This window comes from Xiphophorus maculatus, chromosome 2 (genome assembly GCF_002775205.1).
Source record: "Xiphophorus maculatus strain JP 163 A chromosome 2, X_maculatus-5.0-male, whole genome shotgun sequence".
Lineage (NCBI taxonomy): Eukaryota > Metazoa > Chordata > Actinopteri > Cyprinodontiformes > Poeciliidae > Xiphophorus > Xiphophorus maculatus.
Genome location: NC_036444.1, coordinates 16,763,078 through 16,781,609, shown reverse-complemented (window position 1 = coordinate 16,781,609; position 18,532 = coordinate 16,763,078). Strand labels below are relative to the sequence as shown.

Sequence of the window (18,532 nt, the reverse complement as noted above, 5' to 3'; positions counted from 1 at the left end):
TAAGCTCACCAGGCTTATTTTAATGTGTAAGTCTGTAGTAATCCACGTGACTCCTAGTACTTTTATTTCTGTATTATGGTTGATGCAAACACTTCAGAATAGATAAATAATCTCAGTCTTCTTTTTGGCTCTCGTTTTGACTTACAGAGTGCTCAGAAATGTCACCCCCTCTCAGTCCAGCAGCGTCCTGCTGTGACTCTGTGTGTTTGTGTTTGTGTCTGACATTGACAAAAAGGTGAAGGTATTGAGCAGAAGGTGCTGCGTTCTTTATCTGTGCTCTGTGTTGTCTCCCGTGTGCTGGTGGCACCCCGGGCTGGACTTGTGCGATGTCTCCGGCAGCAGCAGTTGCCGTCCTTGCCTTTGAGCAAACAGGTGTGGCCAGAAAACGCATGGTTTGGATAGAGAAATGGCAACAGAGCAGCCGTTGTGGCATTGTGATGCTGGTAGCAAACTGCAAATGTGTGGATTTGAAATGGATGGTTTGAGAAAAACTTTGTTTTTTTGTAGTAATGCATTTCTCTCACTTCCCTCTGTAACGTTCCTAACTCCTGCTTCTGGTAGGCGACTGAATGAAAGCATGGCTGTCGGTAACTGTTGACCTTTTACCCCTGCTTGTCATTAAGCCTGATTTCCTTCTGCTCTCCCTCTGCTTCCAGCATGTCTGAGCCCAGAAGGCACTGACATGCAGCCTCATGCGCCAACGCCTGCTGCATGGTGTGATGTGTTATATTTACTCTACATTGTGGATGAAGAAATGGAAAGAGTTTTTTCACCAGCTCCCTAATGGGAATGAGCATCTGCTTGGAGTAGAGTAGAGATACCGCATACAGTGTCTTGCAAAAGTATTCATACTCCCTGAACTTTTTGCTACATTGCAACCACAAAGTTTATTTGTTGTTTGTTGGAATGTTCTGGAATAAACCAACGTAAAAAAGCACACAAGTTGAAGGAAAAATTTAACTTTTTGTTTTGTTTTGTGAGCAAAAAGCTGTGGTGTGTTTTAACTCCTATTTTTTAAGGAATGAGAACTAATTAGGTTTACAGTACAGAGTTAAGTTAAGTGTTTTATTACGTCATTACAACTTACTCATAATTATCAAGTTAGTCGAGTTGTGTATATAAACAATATTCTTAAACTGATCTGAAGTGTTGTGCTCAGGATTACATTTGTTAACCAACATACATTAAAGAATCATGACGTCATCAGATCAAATTTTTTCAACACTGAAATCAGCTGTACAAATGTTCAAAACTGTCTTCAGTTTGCAGGTTTGCTTGAGCAGAAAGGGAGTAACGTCTGAACGTTAACCCTTTACAATCCAAAATCCTCACAAAATCCTGTCTAATACTTAACTTTTTTTTTGCATAGATTTAACATGATTAACTTATCAAGCATTTTTATCCAAAAGTTCACACCACTTGATGAGTATTCAATAAGTTGATAAGAGTTAAGTTATGCTCACTTGAGACATTTTATTAAACATGATGTTTTGTTTTATTATGCACCTGAGTTGTGGATTTCTGCAGCTCCTCCAGAATTATCAGAGACCATTAAGAAATGCTTGACCTGTTTGTTTTGGCCATTTTTTTCTGATGATGAATTAGCCTTTCCTCCAGGATGTTTTATAACCTAACCACAACTTCATCCCTGACCTTTCTGTTGTGTTGTTTGGTCATAGATGTTTACTGAGTTTCCTCTGCAGCCTTCACAGAATAGCTGGACTTACACTGAGATTAAATCACACATAGTTACCATAACTAGCATATAGTAAATGGCCTGCACTTGTATAGTGCTTTATCAAGTCTGAGGACTCCAAAGCGTTTTACATTACAATCAGTCATCCACCCATTCATGCACTGATGGTGGTGAGCTATATAAAAGCCACAGCTGCCCTGGGGCAGACTAACAGAATCAAGGCTGAAAACCATTCGGCACCAGCGGGCGCTCTGATTGCCACCAGCAGGTGAGGCAGGTGAAGTAATTTGCCCAAGGACACAACAACTGAGACAGACAGAGTGGAGATTCAAAGTGGGAACTCACCGCTTACAGGAATCCCTGTCCACTGAGCCACTGGCACCTCTGACTAACGAGGCAAATGGTTGCACTAGATTTTCTTTCGGTGTGCTACAGTTCAGTGGACTGATTACACATGTATGTTTTTGTCAAAACAAAAGGGGGGAAACCTTCTTCTTAACAAAAATATCCCCAACTTTGTGCTGTTCTGTGACTTTACACCTTAATAACATAGATTGAGGTTTGTGATTGTAAAGTGAGGAAATTTGAAAAGTTCAAACGGTGTGAATAATAATCTAAGCATGGAACAATTTATTAAAGTCTCTTCTCTGTCTTTGTTAGTTGTTTTGTCCTAAAACTACTTTGTAACAAAGACGAATGAGGGAAATCATAAAAATGTATGTGATATTATAAAAAGAGGTAAAGAGCAAAAGCTGGAACAATCTAAATGTCAGAGAGCATTTGAGAAATCACTTCAGATAAACACAGAAATAAGACGACTTACGTAAAGTAAAAAAAAAAAAAACTGTCTAAGTGTACCTGTAAAACAAATACCACATTAAGCTGAGGCTGCTTGACCTTTCAACTCATCTCGCTCTTCATTCCAGAGGAATCCTTGGACAGCGAAGATGACGACAACCTGTCGCAGGTGATGCGTCAGCGAGCCACCATCCCCTGGCGCTCCTGCGGTACCTACCTGTCCTCCGCCGGCCTCCTCCTCCTCACTCTGCTCCTCCTCTCACAGCTCCTAAAACACTCCCTCATGGTCGCCATCGACTACTGGCTGGCGCACTGGACGTCACATGTCATCACGGCCAAGATAGACGCCTCGGCTCACAACTGCACCCTCGTTAAGGTGAGTAGCTGATGAAAACTCTCCTGACTAAGTCTTCTCTTCCTTCACCGCTGTTTGGGCCGTGCTGCAGTGGTCCAGCCTCTCTACTGCGACCCTAAAGTATTTGAGCTGAAATTGAACTTCGATCATTGTGTATTAACATGTTTATTTCATAGAGCATTCCATAAAAATGGATTAAAAGTTGATCAAGAATTCACAAAACAGGTGGAATTAGGTTATGACAAACATCTACAAACTCTGGTCAATGCACTGTTGTGTGTCAGTCATGTTCATATTGTTTTTAAGAACCGCTGTGTGAGTTAAAGTTGTGATTCCTACTCATGTCTTCATGCAGCAACTCAACTCTTATGAGATTAGAAGGTTTTCACACTTCAGACACACATCTGGCTTTGCAGAAATGCTTATATATGTAAGGTTGTCAAACTAGGTGCAAGAATAAAACACTTTTACATTTGGGATCACATTGCAGTCTTTCAACATCCAGTCCAATGAACAGATTTTTATTCCTTACAATTATTCTGTGGGAGTAAAAACTGCAGAATTCCCCTCTGGGGAAATCATCACAGCTTTCCTACATTTTCTTCACGCTCTTCTCACTAATTCTCCACTGAATCTCAGTTGAACAGAGCTGACCTAAAACCCAAACACAGACATTGCCAGCATCAGATGGAGTGCTCACTAACCCGCCCTGAAGCAGCAGCAGCAGCAGCAGCCGCTCAGTTAGTCTGCATAGCAGAGCTGGAGTCATGCATTTATGGGAAAATCTGTACCAAAATTTTAAATACTTTATTACAAAAAGTAGAAAGAAATCTATAAATTAAAGTAGTCACGTCTCCTTAGCCACTTTCTTTCTAAATGTGGTTTATTTTTTTACACACTGTACTTACAGCACTTACAGCACATGAAAAACACAGCAGACACTTTAATCCCCATTCACTGTAAATATGGCGAGGAAAGTTGTGCTGCATCAGAGGTCACACCAACTGTTGTCAGGTTGTCGTATCCAAGACGAGTAAAGCAACAACTTTATTAATAGTTTTATGTGTTCATGTCCCATAGACTGAAATTTGATACCATTTCAGGCTACAGAGTCAGCTGGCCATGAAGGCTGAAAAGTTCTGGAGAACAGAAGCACACTATGAGCACAGCTAAGTGTACAGAAATTGTCACCGAGCGTATCTTGTTTGGCGGAGCTTCAGAGACGCTCTGCCAGGTTTATCTAATCTGCTCTGAGCAATAGACTAATCCACATGGGGACATTCAGAGGTCCTGTTTGGACATCAAGCACATACACACACTTCCCATGAGCAGCTCAGAACCACAGAGAGAGGAGAATTCAACCTGCTTTTTCCCCTCACTGGACAGACAATAAGCCGAGTTTATGCTTTATGAAACTGTAGCAGGAACACACTGGTAGGAATATTTTTAAGTCAAAGGACAACGCAATCTTTTTTGGTTTGCTGGACATTTTCCAAATCAAAAAAAGCAGATTTAGTCGCTGTAATCTGCTTTTAAACTATGCAGTAACTTGTAGAAGTCGCATTTTATTACATTCCAACCACAAACTTCCATATATTTTTGGGGGGCTTTTGTGAAATAACATGGGTTTCAAATCTTTCTACAAATAAATTCTTACATTTTTATTTAGCACTACTGAATCAAAGCTTTCTAAAACCAACTTTCATTGATAGAAAATGTCTCTATCAGTTTTGGTTAATATATTTGGGGTTGTTGTCCTTCTGTAAGGTGAACCAGATGGATTGTTTTATTTGTGTTATCAGAGTGGACAGCCCATCACTTTAGATTTGATTTGTGAAACCTTTCGAAATCCAAGTATCATTTTATTTCTACTTTACAATCCTGCACATTTTTGTGTTTCTCAAAAAATCTCTCTTAAATACAAAAAAGTTTGACAAAATGAGGAAAGGTTGAGAATATTGATGAGAAGTCATGAGAATATTTTTAAGGCTCTGTTCTCATTTACCTTTTCACCTATTTTACTGTCATCATAGTCTTTTTTTTTCCTTTTTGTTTGCTTTGGATGATATTACAAAGATCTAAGCAAATCTTAATCTAGGTGCTGTTAATGTTATTAATTAGAATGCTGTCACATATGAACTCATCTTCTTACCATGTCTTTAAACACTAATGGAACAATTAATTTGATTTAATTAATTACTGGTTTTGGTTTGATTCCTTCAGACAGAAGCAGCTCAGTTTTTAATTATACTTGGAAGCCTAGTATTGTCTCTTTCATGTGCTGCATGGCTCTATTAAATCACTACCAGAACACAAAAATACTCATAAAAAGACAAAGAAAACACATTTGAAGTGCAGCTTGAAGCTGCTTGAATTCAGAAGAGAGAGAGAGAAACAACACAGCATTATCAGCTCTTCCCTTTTTCCCTTTTTGTTTGTTCAAAAGTTGCCAGCTCAGCTTTGAGCTTCACTGGCTTCTGCTGCATTAGATGGCTAATTTTTAACCAGCCTCACAGTTTAATTATGCTGGTAATTATCGCTCAAGCAAACTAAGTGACACCTCCTCAGATACTAAGTGTTACATCCATCTTGTTGATAAATGTGTCTCTGTGCTGCAGGACTGTGGCTTCAGCCACTCGTGGTATCTGTCTGTGTTTAGCGTGCTCTGCTGCCTTGGCATCGTCCTCTGTCTCGCCACCTCTGTGACCGTGGAGTGGACAGGCCTCAAAGTGGCCAAGGAGCTCCACCACAACCTGCTCAACAAGATCATACTGGCCCCCATGAGGTAGGACACCCACAGCGTGAGCGTGAGTGCGGGCCTGCCTCATCTCAGGTGAAAACAGGATGTAAGGGAACAGTGTGCTGTGTGTCTCTGGGTCCAGGTGCAGAACACCTCATTTATATAAAGGGATGCAGTTAAAAGCACCTTCGTTTGGCCTCGTTGCCCAGAGCGCAATCTGTTCTCCGCACTAAAGCCTCAGCACATCTCTGAAAAGAGACGGGCGTGTTTGTATGCCCTTCATAGACACTCACACATGCAAAAATAAAAATAAAACCCCCAGCTGTACTTGGCGCCAACAGATTTAAACCGAAACAGCTGATTGTAAAGACTGCTAACAGAAACTGCTGATTAGTTCAATATTTTAATGTGGGGATCTTTAGATTTAAACATGCATGAAAAAATGTTGAGTAGTAAGTAGAAGGGAAGAATTTTGAAAATAGGAATAGGAGTGACAGGAAATAACTTGGTGATTAATAAAGTACTTATACTACTGTGAGTAAGGGCCAATAATAGTGGAAAGTAGCTAATAAATAAGAAAAGTTGACTAAATAATATGGTAATATTTATATGTTAATCAAATATTTAAGGAACCTGAAAGGTATAGAAAGTAATATTAAAAAGGAGAAAGTCCTAACATGTAAATATTAAGGAAGAAGAATTGAGTGTTAATTGCATCAATACTGAGTATTAACTAAGTCGTATTGCAAGTAGCAATGATTAGAAATAGATAAACAGAAATGGATAAGTAAAAAATAAGGAAGCCATAATCAATTTAACTTAATTCAAACTATGTCAAGTAAGTTTCAACTTGCAGTTTGATAATAATTTTAAGTAATAAGTTAATTAAAATAAAAAAAAACTCAATTTATTTTGTTTATTCTGGCTAAATTATAATAAAATATGTCTCAGGTTTGTAGGTGAAAGCAAATTTGAGTCCTGTTGGCTCCAATTCAATCAGAGCTTGATAATTTAATAATTGGGCTTTATTTGATCCTCAAATGAACTATATAATCAGAATGGGCTGAGTTACAGTGACTGGAATTAAACTTTGTCCTGTTTGTCCTTTTAAAAGCCAAAAGATAATAATTTGTTGTAATTAATCTCTATACCAGTGAATTTAGTTTATTTATAAATCTATTGATCAGTTAGACATTCACTCAGTAACAGATCATTTTTGATTTATTCCAGTTTATTTCAACAATTTCAATTCAACGGAGTAAACCAAACATATCAATTCATGACGTTCATGAAAGAAATCTAATAACACATAAAATCTGTTTCATTAAAGATGTCTAACACGTGCAACAATAGCTGATCCATCTCATCATAATTAGTTATTGCATTTATCATAATTGTGTCTTTCATTTCCTTTTCCCTTGGTCCTGCCAAGGCTGTTTGAGACGACCCCGCTCGGCAGCATTCTCAACCGGTTTTCCACGGACACAAACACAATCGACCAGCACATCCCCACCACCCTGGAGTGTCTGTCCCGCTCCACCCTGCTGTGTCTCTCCGCCCTGGGCGTCATCTCTTATGTGACGCCCGTTTTCCTCATCGCCCTGCTGCCGCTGGCTGTCGCCTGCTACTTCATCCAGAAATACTTTCGAGTGGCTTCAAGGTGAGTCAGCTGGTTTGGAACATTACAGCTTTATGATGCCCATTAGTAGCACAATTTGAATTGTGATTGATATTTCCCTTCTCCTGTTTGTCTGCTGGTCAGGGACCTGCAGCAGCTGGAGGATGCAACCCAACTCCCTTTACTCTCCCACTTCTCTGAGACAGTAGAGGGGCTCAGCACGATAAGGGCTCTCAGGTAAAATGCAGACATTCTGCCTTCAGATCTGCAGAAATAAAGGCTTGTGATCTGTAATACTTCAAATGAGGGAAGACAGAGATAAGTGGGGCTTGGGATTTAGGTTAAATGCTGTAAAAATTAACTTGGATTTTCAGAAAGCTATTTTTTTAGGGGACGATTAAAGATAAGAGAAATAAAATTGTTGTCCATGGTGACATTCTATAAGAAAAAGTCCTGAATGAAAACCTTGAAGATATAATAATTTACTTTCTGGTAGGGTTTCCAGAAGCTGTTTTTTTTAATTATTTTTAATTTTTTTATAACAGTGTGACAGTATAATTCCATTAGTTTTAAAGCAAAGTCTATCGAAACACATTCGCCTTGAATCGGCTTTGTATGTTTCTTTCTTCTGAATCTAGCCTGAAAATGTTTATTTTTTAATACAAAATATAAGCAGAAACCTGCATGTCTAAAGTGTGCCAGATTCATACTTTTATCTGCCTTCATAAGAAAGAATTAAGCACCACTCACTATTCTGAATGTTTACATTTTTATTATATTGACCAGCAGGGAGAGTTACAACATTCTGATAGCACTCTTCTTCTTGCTTTGGACAGTCACTCAAAAATAAGACAATCTTTGTCATTGTTTATCTTTGGTCAGTAAATGATGTCAATATGTGGCAAATGTTTTTGGAGAATTTTCTTTCTTTGGTTTTGGTCTGGGATTTGATGATGTTATTGCCACCTACTGTCTCAACACGGCTATCACAGAATTTTAGTTACATTTGTGCTTTTCTTAAAGAAAATATAATTTTGTTTTAAAAAAATCTGAATTTGTCAAGTCCCAAATGATTGAACTTAGAGAAAATAACATATAAAAGTGTTTATTTTTGGCAAAGAGAAGATAGAATGACTGAAGTTTACATGTGCAGAGCGACCTTAAACAGAGTTCTCTTGCTTGATTTTAGCTTTTACTCCTAATGGAGTAGGAGTAAAACATTTCTGCCTTGCATTAAATCATCTCTGAAGTTACACCGCTTTGAGTGAATGATGCTTCAGCATGGTCCTCTGATGTTTCTGATATTGTAGCAAATGAAATGGGAATCTCCAGCTAAGTTAAGCGCTCTGTGATTCTTAAAACATTTTAAAAATGTTCCATTGTTACACATCCCCCCACATTTGCTCCTCTGTAACAAAATGTTTGCAAATGTCTATAAAATAATGTGGTGCACCTAAAAATACATGCCAGCTCGCTCTGAGGGCCGTTATTTCTTAACGTCTTAGAAGTTTTATTTTGCTTTGTTTGAATGATATTCAGTTAAAATCAGTAGCTAGATGCAGTAAAGCTTTGTGGCAGTTGATTTATTCTGTCTGGTGCACGTGCCGTGGTTGTCTTCATCTGGGTGGGGGATGAAGGTGTGAGGGGGGTGATGTGTGAAGTTCAATGTTGCCTGTGATGAAAATAGACCAAGTTTATAAGACAGTGGCAATGTAAAACATTAATATTGTACCATATATATGACAAATAAAAAAAACTAAATCTGGATGCTAACGGCAGCGCTACGATCGCCATTGCTGACTCCTGTTTATTTGTCCTCCAGATTGTGTCATCACTGTTACATCAGTCCTGACACTCAGGACCTGTAACAATAACAGAGCAATGAACCCATAATAACGCTGTTTAATCTCACGCTATCCTATGCAGATGCTTTGTCTGCGCTGATGAAGCTTCACTCACCTCAGCATGCCGCATGCTTGCAGTAGATGCCATGCAAGCGAGTTTGACTTATTTTCTGAACAATTTAAGTAGCATAAATTTTCCACATTCCAACAATCAAATGTTTTTGTTTCTTTTTATATCAAACATAGCTACCTATGCTACAGAATGGTGCTACAAAATTTACTTAATGTTGCAGTAAAGACAGTGATAAGGTCACCTGATCTCATGCCTCTCTATACAGATGTATTGGAACAGCTTCCACAGCTGGTGAATTGGACTTATTTTCGAAACAATTCAATCAATATCAATTCTCAACTTTTCTAACAGAAGATCTATTTGTTTCTGCGTGATGCATTACATTTTATTCACCAAGAATTATGCTGGAAATCTTTTCTTTTGCCAAAAACTACCATAGTAACATATGTTACAGTTTCCAGGGAATGACCTTCCTACTTTTTAATTCTGACTCTGATCCAGTCAGGCAGGAGAAAGCTGCCAGCAGGGAATCCAGTAGAGTTTTGAGATGTTGTGGAACAAATTAAATCCTCTCTCTCGACAGATACGAGCCCAGGTTCAGACAGAGGCTGCTGCAGTTCACCGACGCCAACAACATCGCCTCGCTCTTCCTCACGGCCGCTAACCGTTGGCTGGAGGTCCGAATGGTAATGAACCATCTGCTGTTTGGATCTTTGACATCCAGATCAGTTCTGCTGCAGTGCTGGTCACTGTGCTGGCACACATTTACCTCAGTATGGATGGATAACTGCTTCCTATATTGAATTACTGAAATACTGATTTCCATAAAGTGCAGTCTTCACATCATGTGTAATATCTCAGCTGCTGCCAATACATCAGTCTGTTCTTGTGAATCACTTTACCTTTGATAGATCATGTTCAGTCTTTCAGTGAATCTCCTTGCTGTGGTCTGCAGGAGTACGTTGGAGCCTGTGTGGTGCTGGTGGCAGCTGTGGCCTCAATCACCAACTCTCTGTACAACCAGCTGCCCCCCGGCCTGGTGGGGCTCGGACTCACGTACGCTCTCATGGTGAGCGTGTTTTTAATCTGTACCAAAGATCTTGAACATTTTTACCAAGAGGAGCTCATTTCTTTTTCATCTCGAGGTTCATAACCATGGGCTTCAGTTTTTTAAAAGCCATTTTGATTGGTATTGCATACTATGCTTCCTTTTTACTGAACATGCTTAATAAAAAAAAAATATATAATAATCATGATGGTTTAGAAAAACTTAAACTCGATATTCTTCATAATAAGAATCAGACCACCTCACCAACCACACTTCCACAAACCTGAACTTTATTGTCACAGGAAATGGATGTTATGGACCAACACTAATTATTGCAGATTGATTGAAGTTGAAAGAAAATTTGACACAATTAAAAAAAAAAAGAGTAAGACATATTGCATAAATTTCTTTTCAGCCTCATGCACTCTAATAACACTAAATAAAAAATAAACTTGTCCTAGCAGTTAGTCAGTAGGGACTGCCATGTCTTGGTAGGTTTCCAGTTATACTCTTTCAATTTTCAGGTGATAAACTAAACAATCTTCCACAACATATTTAAATCTGTTACATTTATTTAACACGTCTGCAGCTTTCCTAGGTCCTCATGTTGCTGTTTGTAATGTTTCCTCTGAGACCTTCACAGAAAACCTTTAGCTAAGCGGAGATTAAATTACACACAAGTGAACTCTGTTTACTTCAAGGCTGCTTGTTGCTCTAGGTTTTTGTTTAAGGGTAGCATTTGATATAAGATTGTAAAGAAAAAAAAGATATTTAAAAAAAATTACAATGGCTAAACTTCAATATACATTTTTTTATTTTTTCAAAACATTGGGATTTGAATCGAGAACGTTGAATCTGATTGTAAGACATTTTCTCTAATATGGAAGTGACCATAGAAGCATGCTTGCATCAGCCTCTTTGTTTTTCTTATTTTTAAACCAAAACAGCTGAACTAGAAATTAGATCAAACATGTTTTTTTTTTCCTTTTTTGCCACAGAAAAAACACCTTCTATTTTCTTTTAGATGTATTGCGATATTTTTCTCTCCAAAGTTTACTGCTATCAAAGAACAGAAAGGAATGTGGTAAACGTTATGAGCTGTTCTAAAAATCACCAACATTTTAGTCATTAAATCTTAGTCGTCGTCTCTCTCTGCTCGGTGGTGCGTCCAGACTGGAGGGACTACGTGACTGTAACCGTCCTTCCTGTCCTCTTGTATCAGGTGTCCAACTACATGAACTGGATGGTGAGGAACTTGGCAGACATGGAGGTGCAGCTTGGCTCAGTCAAGAGGATTAATGGCCTGCTCAAAACTGAACCGGAGAATTACGAGGGACTCCTCAGTGAGTGGAGCAGACACATTTTCTGCAAGCCCTAATCAGCCCACTTCCTCTTTTGCTTTATGTTTTTTTTTTCATTGCCTTTTTTGACGTTTATGCTTAACATGCTTAAAGTTCTTCTAAAACTGACGTAGTATTTTGCTGAGCAAGGCTGTAGTAACATTTCTGTGATGTTTCTGTGTCTCAGGTGTGTCTCAGGTGCCCGATGGTTGGCCTCGACAAGGAGAAATAAAGATCCAGAATCTGAGCGTGCGCTACGACACTACGCTAAAACCTGTGCTCAAAAATGTCAACGCACATGTGCATCCTGGTCAGAAGGTGAGAAGAGCCGCTGCCTGCAGAAGCTGCTTCTCTGATCTGAGCGTTTCTCATGCTGGTATGATTTCATGTTTTTAAGGTGGGGATCTGTGGGAGAACCGGCAGCGGCAAATCATCTTTCTCCTTGGCCTTCTTCCGCATGGTGGACATGTTTGAGGGTAAAGTTGTTAGCGAATTAGTTTGATACAGCAGCTACAGACGGAGTGCAGAGAATATGCTGGTAATTCTGGTGCAGATGCATTAAAAATCCTTAAAATTAACTAGCGTTTTATTACAGCAGCATCATTTCACAAAGCAAACCATTTTTTAAAATTCGTCATATAATTTGAGAATATTTATTTGATGCAGAAATAAATATAAATAAATGGAAACTTGGTGACCTCAAAAGGTCACTCTTCTTTTTCTAATTTTCCCTTCCTTACTGTTCTCCTTATATGCCAGCAAATTAATTTGGGTTTTGTGATGTTTCTAGTATTGCCTTACATAGGGCAATTTTCTGTCCTTCAGAGTGTAAAAGGCTGTAGTGGCTGTACACAAATTACCCTTCAAAGGATTAATAAGGTTTTTTTTTTTATCCTGACTAGATTACTAATTGTAGGTATCTGAACTTCAACTTTCAAAACTTGAAGCACAAATAATTCAAAATCCTTCAGCTTCATAAAGGAAGGCAATCATTAGAGGCGTTATTAGGGGGTAACATTAATTGTATGTAATTTTATCTTTCTATAAAATGAATTTACTCAAATGATCAAGAAAAGCCTTTGATTTTCAAAGATACTTAGCATAAGATTATGCTTCTGTAATAAAAGACGGACTAATAAGGCTTTTTACATATTTAACAGACAATAAATGTATCTGTCTATATTCCAGCACTGTTTTAAGCTTTTTAAAAAGAAATAAAACAAGAACTTTTGTTTTTCTTGTTTCACAGGGAGGATTGTGATTGACAACATCGACATCTCCAAGCTGCCTCTGCAGACCCTCAGGTCCCGGCTGTCCATCATCCTTCAAGACCCCTTCCTGTTCAGTGGCACCATCCGGTACAATGAACTCCTCTGTCAACAGGAAGACTCGTTAATGGAGGCTCAGATCAGATCTTACTTAATGAAGAGGGACGCAGGACATTTCCAGAACATTTGGGAAAACTGCGTCAACCATTAATTGCACTTATCTGAAACATGAGAAGAGCTGCTTATAGATAAGAGGTCATTTCTCTGAAATGTTCAGAGGAGCTTCCTATTTATAGACCACAGTGGAACACCCCATAAAAATCTTTTAATATTGGGAAAACAGACGACAGGGAATTAATTAAGGCTTTGGATATTCATATCAGCCGTAATGCAAACAATACGGTTTGGTTTTAGTCTCTGATGTGAACAGCTTGATATCAGATAATGTTTAAAATCACTATCTGCACTGCCTCTCTGACATTTATTTTAGATTTCATAATCATACATTGACTACAAAATGCTACCAGAAAGGTTTATTTACATATTATAAAGTACCAGTGCCTCTAAATGTTGCTTGGTGGATGCGTGTGTGCAGGTTCAACCTGGACCCAGAGATGAAGGCGACAGATGAGATGTTGTGGGAAGCTCTGGAGATCGCCCAGCTGAAGCCTGTCGTCAAAACCTTGCCAGGAGGTCTGGGTAAGAGAAAAACAAAACACCAGCATTCACTTTATGATAAACCTGTTGGCTAAGCTGTGCTTCAGCTAATTAATAATCTTAGAGTTCATGTTCAGAGTGCCGTCATCGAGTATCTCTAGTCAAGGATCGAACGGCTGTATCAAGTCACTTAGGCATTAAATTTTTAACTTAGCTGACCGTCTTTATACGGCAGATCTGACAGCTGGCGCCTGCAGCAGACTCATTATATCAGATGTTATTGGGACTTGCCAAAGTATTCATACAGCATGATTTTTTTGCAACATTGTATTTTATTGACATTTTATAATCTAAAGTAACAAATATTTCCTTGTAAAATGGAATAAAAATGTTGTTTGCTTTGTAGAGCTCTGAGAAGTTTCGCATATATTTGTATTCAGTTGCTGTTTTAACATCTGGTAATAAATGACAAATTCAAATTCGTTCATGCACTTCAAAATGCAACAACTAGACTCATTAAATCCAGAAATGAAACTCATAGGATTGGAGCAGGACAGTGATCCTAAATTATAGCTGAAATTGAACTAGAATGGTATAGATAAAGGCATATTCATGTGGCAGAATGACCCAGTCAAAGCTCAGATCTAATATGTGACAACACTTAAAAGTTTATGTTAACAGACTCTCTCCTGATTTAGTTTTGAACTGTTTTGCAAAGAAAAGGGGAAAATGTGTCTGAAAAGTTAGACAAAAAAAACACATTAGTCCATAATGATAGAACGAGGGCAGGAGAGCAGAATACAAATATATCCCCCACTTTTCATGTTTTTATTTGTAAAGAAAATCTATTTCTGTCAGTTTCCTTCATCTTCACAATTAAGGACTACTTTGTATTACTCCATCTCAAAGAAGTCCATTAAATACATTGAATTGTGTAGCTTTAATGTCACAAAATGTGACAAAGCATTAAAGGGGTATGAATACTTTTGCAAGCCTTTGTATGTGAAAGACAATCAGCTGCTATACGCACATCAACTCGCTGCATGAAGCTGTACATAAAGGTTTTCACTGCACTTTTATCTAAACTTCAGCATTTTTACACAGCTTTTTTTTTAAGAAAACAGAAGAGCAGCTAGGCTGCTAATGTTTGATAACAGACTAATGCTACTCTCATCTGATGCATTTTTCCACTTTAGAGTCAGAAACCTGTTTTCTTTTTCAGCGTGTAACACTGATGAAAGCAGGCATCTGGAAACTGAAGACAGATGCTAAATAGGACATTTGTGTGTGGACAGGGACTTTAAGGTTAATTAAGTTTCCCTATGATTTAAGGAAAGTGTCTGTACAGTGTCTATAATGCATAATAAACAGTTTGCAGTTCACTTCATATGTGAACATGGAACTAAAAAAGGAGCTGGAGAAAGTGAGAAAACATCAGAAATAATTAACGTCTCCTGTTTTTTTTTGTTTTGTTTTGTTTTTTTTCCTTATTTTTTATTTTTATTCATTCTCTGTATTTTGAACCAGTCATAAAAATGTACTGGGAGGAGAAGTCATAAATATTACAACTTGTGAGGGAAATATTTATCAAGTTACAGCTACTATGTAACAGACAGAGGATCAGCTTAAGAATTTCACCTCAATTATTGAGCAAGTTTAGAGTTTCAAAAAGGCCACTTATAAATGTTGAATTACCTGTCACTGTGCTCATGGGAACAGATGTTTAGTGGACTCACTGGGATCTGGTCAGTTTAACACTTTTTTCCTTTTACTGGGTGTTTTAGATCATTTTTGGGGAAAAAAAAAACGTGAACTACTAAAATACATTATTCTAGTGGCTAAAAAAATTAAAGAGTACAGATTTATATTTTTAAGACAATATGTTTGAATATGTCTAAAATTCTACATTATATGTGGCGTTAATCATTTGCGGGAACTTGCCAAGTAATTTGAATATACAAACAGCAAGTTTCACTATAATTCTGCAATAGTAGCTGTTCATATGGAGACAATTACTATACAGTCGATCTTAGGTTTAGGATTTCTCCATCATAAAGGTTCAAATAAATACAAAAAAAGTTCTGATTTCAATATCTCCAGCTTTGTATGTAAGGTCCATCTTTTATTACTGTAGCATAGTCCCTTGTTACTAACTGTGCTTCCGTCGGTAAAAACTGGTTATACAAACTACTAATGGTATTAACAGCATATTATAAGGTTAAAAAATACAGAGCAAAAGTTAAAAGTTCTGGGTCTTCTCTTCTGCTCTCCTGTATTCAGTCCACATCTGAGCCTTTATGACGGCTTTGTGGTTGTTGTTTATGAAGTTTGTGGTTGTGTTTTCAGACGCCGTGGTGACGGAGGGAGGAGAGAACTTCAGCCAGGGTCAGAGACAGCTCTTCTGTCTGGCCAGAGCCTTCGTGAGGAAGAGCAGCATCCTCATCATGGACGAAGCCACGGCCTCCATAGACATGGCGACGGTCAGTACGCGCCTAAGAAGAGAAACATCTCGAGGCGATGAAATGGAGATGAGTTTTAGGTAGAAAGGGAGGCACAGGAAATGAGAAAAGCAGAGATAGGAGAGGGCAACGGAAATGAGAGCTCACAAAGTTCCCTGGGTGCAGTTTAGCTGCCAGCGACGGCGCAAAGATAAAGACAAATTAAGATGTTTATGGGATGAAACTCCAAATACAATGAAGAACAAGAGGCAGATTAAAATGGGAGAAATTAATGACAGTGAGTCTCACCTGAACTTAAATTTAAATATTTACTTCTATAATTAACTATTGAGACCCACAGATTTGGTCATATCTTACACCTCATTCTGAATCCAATATTCATTTTTGGACTTTTACTGAAACCTTGCAGTTGTTCTCTTTAGTGGTGGGTTGTTAATTCAGCATTCAGCTGCAGTTTCAACCATCTGGCCGCAGACTGTCACCTTCGGAGAGAAGGAAATGTTCAGGATGTCCAGAATCAAGATAACGCCATGACTCAAATGTCCAATAAACTGGAAGAAGCCGGGACACCGGGTCACTGTCCACATTACAGTGGACTCAGAGGATGACAACCAAGTAAGAACATCCTGCTAGAAAATCAGCAACTTCAAGTTCGACTGAAATTTTAAAATGACTACATAGACAGAGAGTAGTGGTGCTGGTGCATAAAGCGGTTGAAGCCTGAACACACCTTGCTCAGGGCAGTGATACCAAACACACAGTAAAACCGGTCTGGAAAGTTCCAGCGTTACTGAAAATGGAAAGACTCTGTTTAAAAGCAGGAATGTTATCATTTCAGATAAGGAGAGGAATCAAATAAAGGAAGTTTCAGAATAATGTGCCGTTCAGACCTAAACAGTCACCTCAAGCTGAACATGTGGATACATATGACAAAAACTGCACTTGATAAATATGAACTACTGTGGCAGGGAGAGAGGGAGACGATCAGACATGGAATCCCAAACTGAGGATTTTAGAGTGAGGAGGAGAGTTGGAAGCAAGCAGAAGTGCTGGGGAGGGAATCCATGAAGCTGGAAGAGGGTGAAATAAAAGAAGGCAGAGCTAAGTGCGTATAAGAGCCTGAGGGGAGTTTCTGTACATTCAGATATCCCTCTCTTGAATGTTCACTCACAAACAGCTCCACTTTGAGCTTACAACAACGTAGCAGGAAAGCCCCGGAGGAAACACAGTTCAGCTTTTAGTGCACACAGATAAACAGGATAGAGGGCAGAGTGAAGAATATGTGTGTTTTTATTACAAGCATTAAGTTAAATCTTAATAAAACTCATATTTTTATGCAAAGTGGAATCTAATGTGTGTATGTTTGAACCAGCATTCTCTTGCTCTGCATCCCTCAGGAGAGCATCCTGCAGAAAGTGGTGATGACCTCTTTTGCTGACCGGACAGTAGTAACTATAGCAGTGAGTACCTCTTCCTCCTCTTCCTCCTCCTCCTACACCGCAGCAGCTCTTCAGGGATTCCCGCAACATAGCGGCTATACGTTTCTGCCCCGAGAGTGCTGACTTTCATCCTGTTCTGCTAATGTGTTTCTCATAAATGGCTGCAGATATTCTGCTGCAAGATCATGAAGCAAAGAGGGAAACCAGGTCAGGAGGAAGAAATGAATGAAGGACTTGTTTTGTTTTTCTCGTCCTCATAAAGGTTTTGCAAAAACATTAATCTGCCAATGCTGATTGTTTTTATTAAATGACATTCAGCTATTTTAACTCTTTATCTTCCATTTGCAAACTCATTGATTTGTGCACCATCACAGCACTGCATCCAAGTTTTAAAAGAGAGATAGTGAGTCAGTTTGAGTTCTTCGAAGCGCTCTCTGAGCTGTCCCAGTGCAGTAATGGATCCCTTCTTCTCCGCCACGCAGCATCGAGTCCACACCATCCTGAACGCCGACCTGGTGATTGTGATGAAGCGGGGGATCATCCTGGAATACGACAGACCCCAGGCCCTGCTTGACAGAGAGGACAGCGTCTTCGCCTCCTTCGTGCGAGCGGACAAGTAGAGGAAGCGGCACGACAAGAGGAAAGCTTCGGAAGCGTCAAAGGAAGACATTCAAAGTGCAATTGTCCCACGGAATATCTATATTCCTCTTATTTTTTAATCATGCTGTATTATATTTGTACATAAAAATGACTGATTCTTTGTTAATAAAACATAAATTATCATCACAATGTGTTTTGACTCTGAGGTTTTCAGGACGGTGATTTTTATTACTGCAGATAAAGAGAAAAGAGCTGAGCAAGTAACTGCTCCCGCTGAAATGCATACAATTTCAATCTGGAGAGACTCAGACGGAGATGAGAAGACAATTAGAAGAGTTTATTGACAAACAGAATTTAAAGTCTTTGGCGCTCGGGCCCCGGCTGGGGATAACGGTTATCGCAGCGTTAGCGATAGGCTTCAGATGAGCATCCCCGATGTTGTTAGGAACGTCATCCCCCGGGGCCCGGCACTGGTGGTGGAGGTTGAAGAAGGGTGCGGGCCTCAGGACCGGGCGAATGGAGGAGAAGGGGTGGTGGTGGGTTGAGCTCGGCTGGAGAGCGAAGGACGCCATGAATGAAGGTCCTTATCAGCTGGGA

General features: G+C 39.0%; 1 protein-coding gene across 9 annotated transcripts in view; it reads left to right on the top strand.

The window, feature by feature from the left end:
- abcc8 (ATP binding cassette subfamily C member 8) overlaps nt 1-18,123 on the top strand; it is a 67,252-nt gene extending 49,129 nt beyond the window's left edge. For 3 of the 9 annotated variants that reach the window (XM_023346413.1, XM_023346408.1, XM_023346402.1), the window contains exons 26-40: nt 301-372; nt 2,623-2,870; nt 5,468-5,634; nt 7,022-7,249; nt 7,352-7,444; nt 9,708-9,810; nt 10,080-10,193; nt 11,395-11,515; nt 11,700-11,830; nt 11,910-11,988; nt 12,762-12,870; nt 13,376-13,479; nt 15,784-15,917; nt 17,294-17,356; nt 17,818-18,123. In XM_023346413.1, the coding sequence (XP_023202181.1) occupies nt 301-372; nt 2,623-2,870; nt 5,468-5,634; nt 7,022-7,249; nt 7,352-7,444; nt 9,708-9,810; nt 10,080-10,193; nt 11,395-11,515; nt 11,700-11,830; nt 11,910-11,988; nt 12,762-12,870; nt 13,376-13,479; nt 15,784-15,917; nt 17,294-17,356; nt 17,818-17,955 (1,904 nt within the window). In that variant the 3' untranslated portion in view covers nt 17,956-18,123. The remainder of the gene's footprint in view (nt 1-300; nt 373-2,622; nt 2,871-5,467; nt 5,635-7,021; nt 7,250-7,351; nt 7,445-9,707; nt 9,811-10,079; nt 10,194-11,394; nt 11,516-11,699; nt 11,831-11,909; nt 11,989-12,761; nt 12,871-13,375; nt 13,480-15,783; nt 15,918-17,293; nt 17,357-17,817) is intronic. The other 6 variants (XM_023346454.1, XM_014470332.2, XM_023346440.1 and 3 more) reach the window with 4 other exon arrangements.
- The last annotated feature ends 409 nt before the right edge of the window (nt 18,124-18,532 follow it).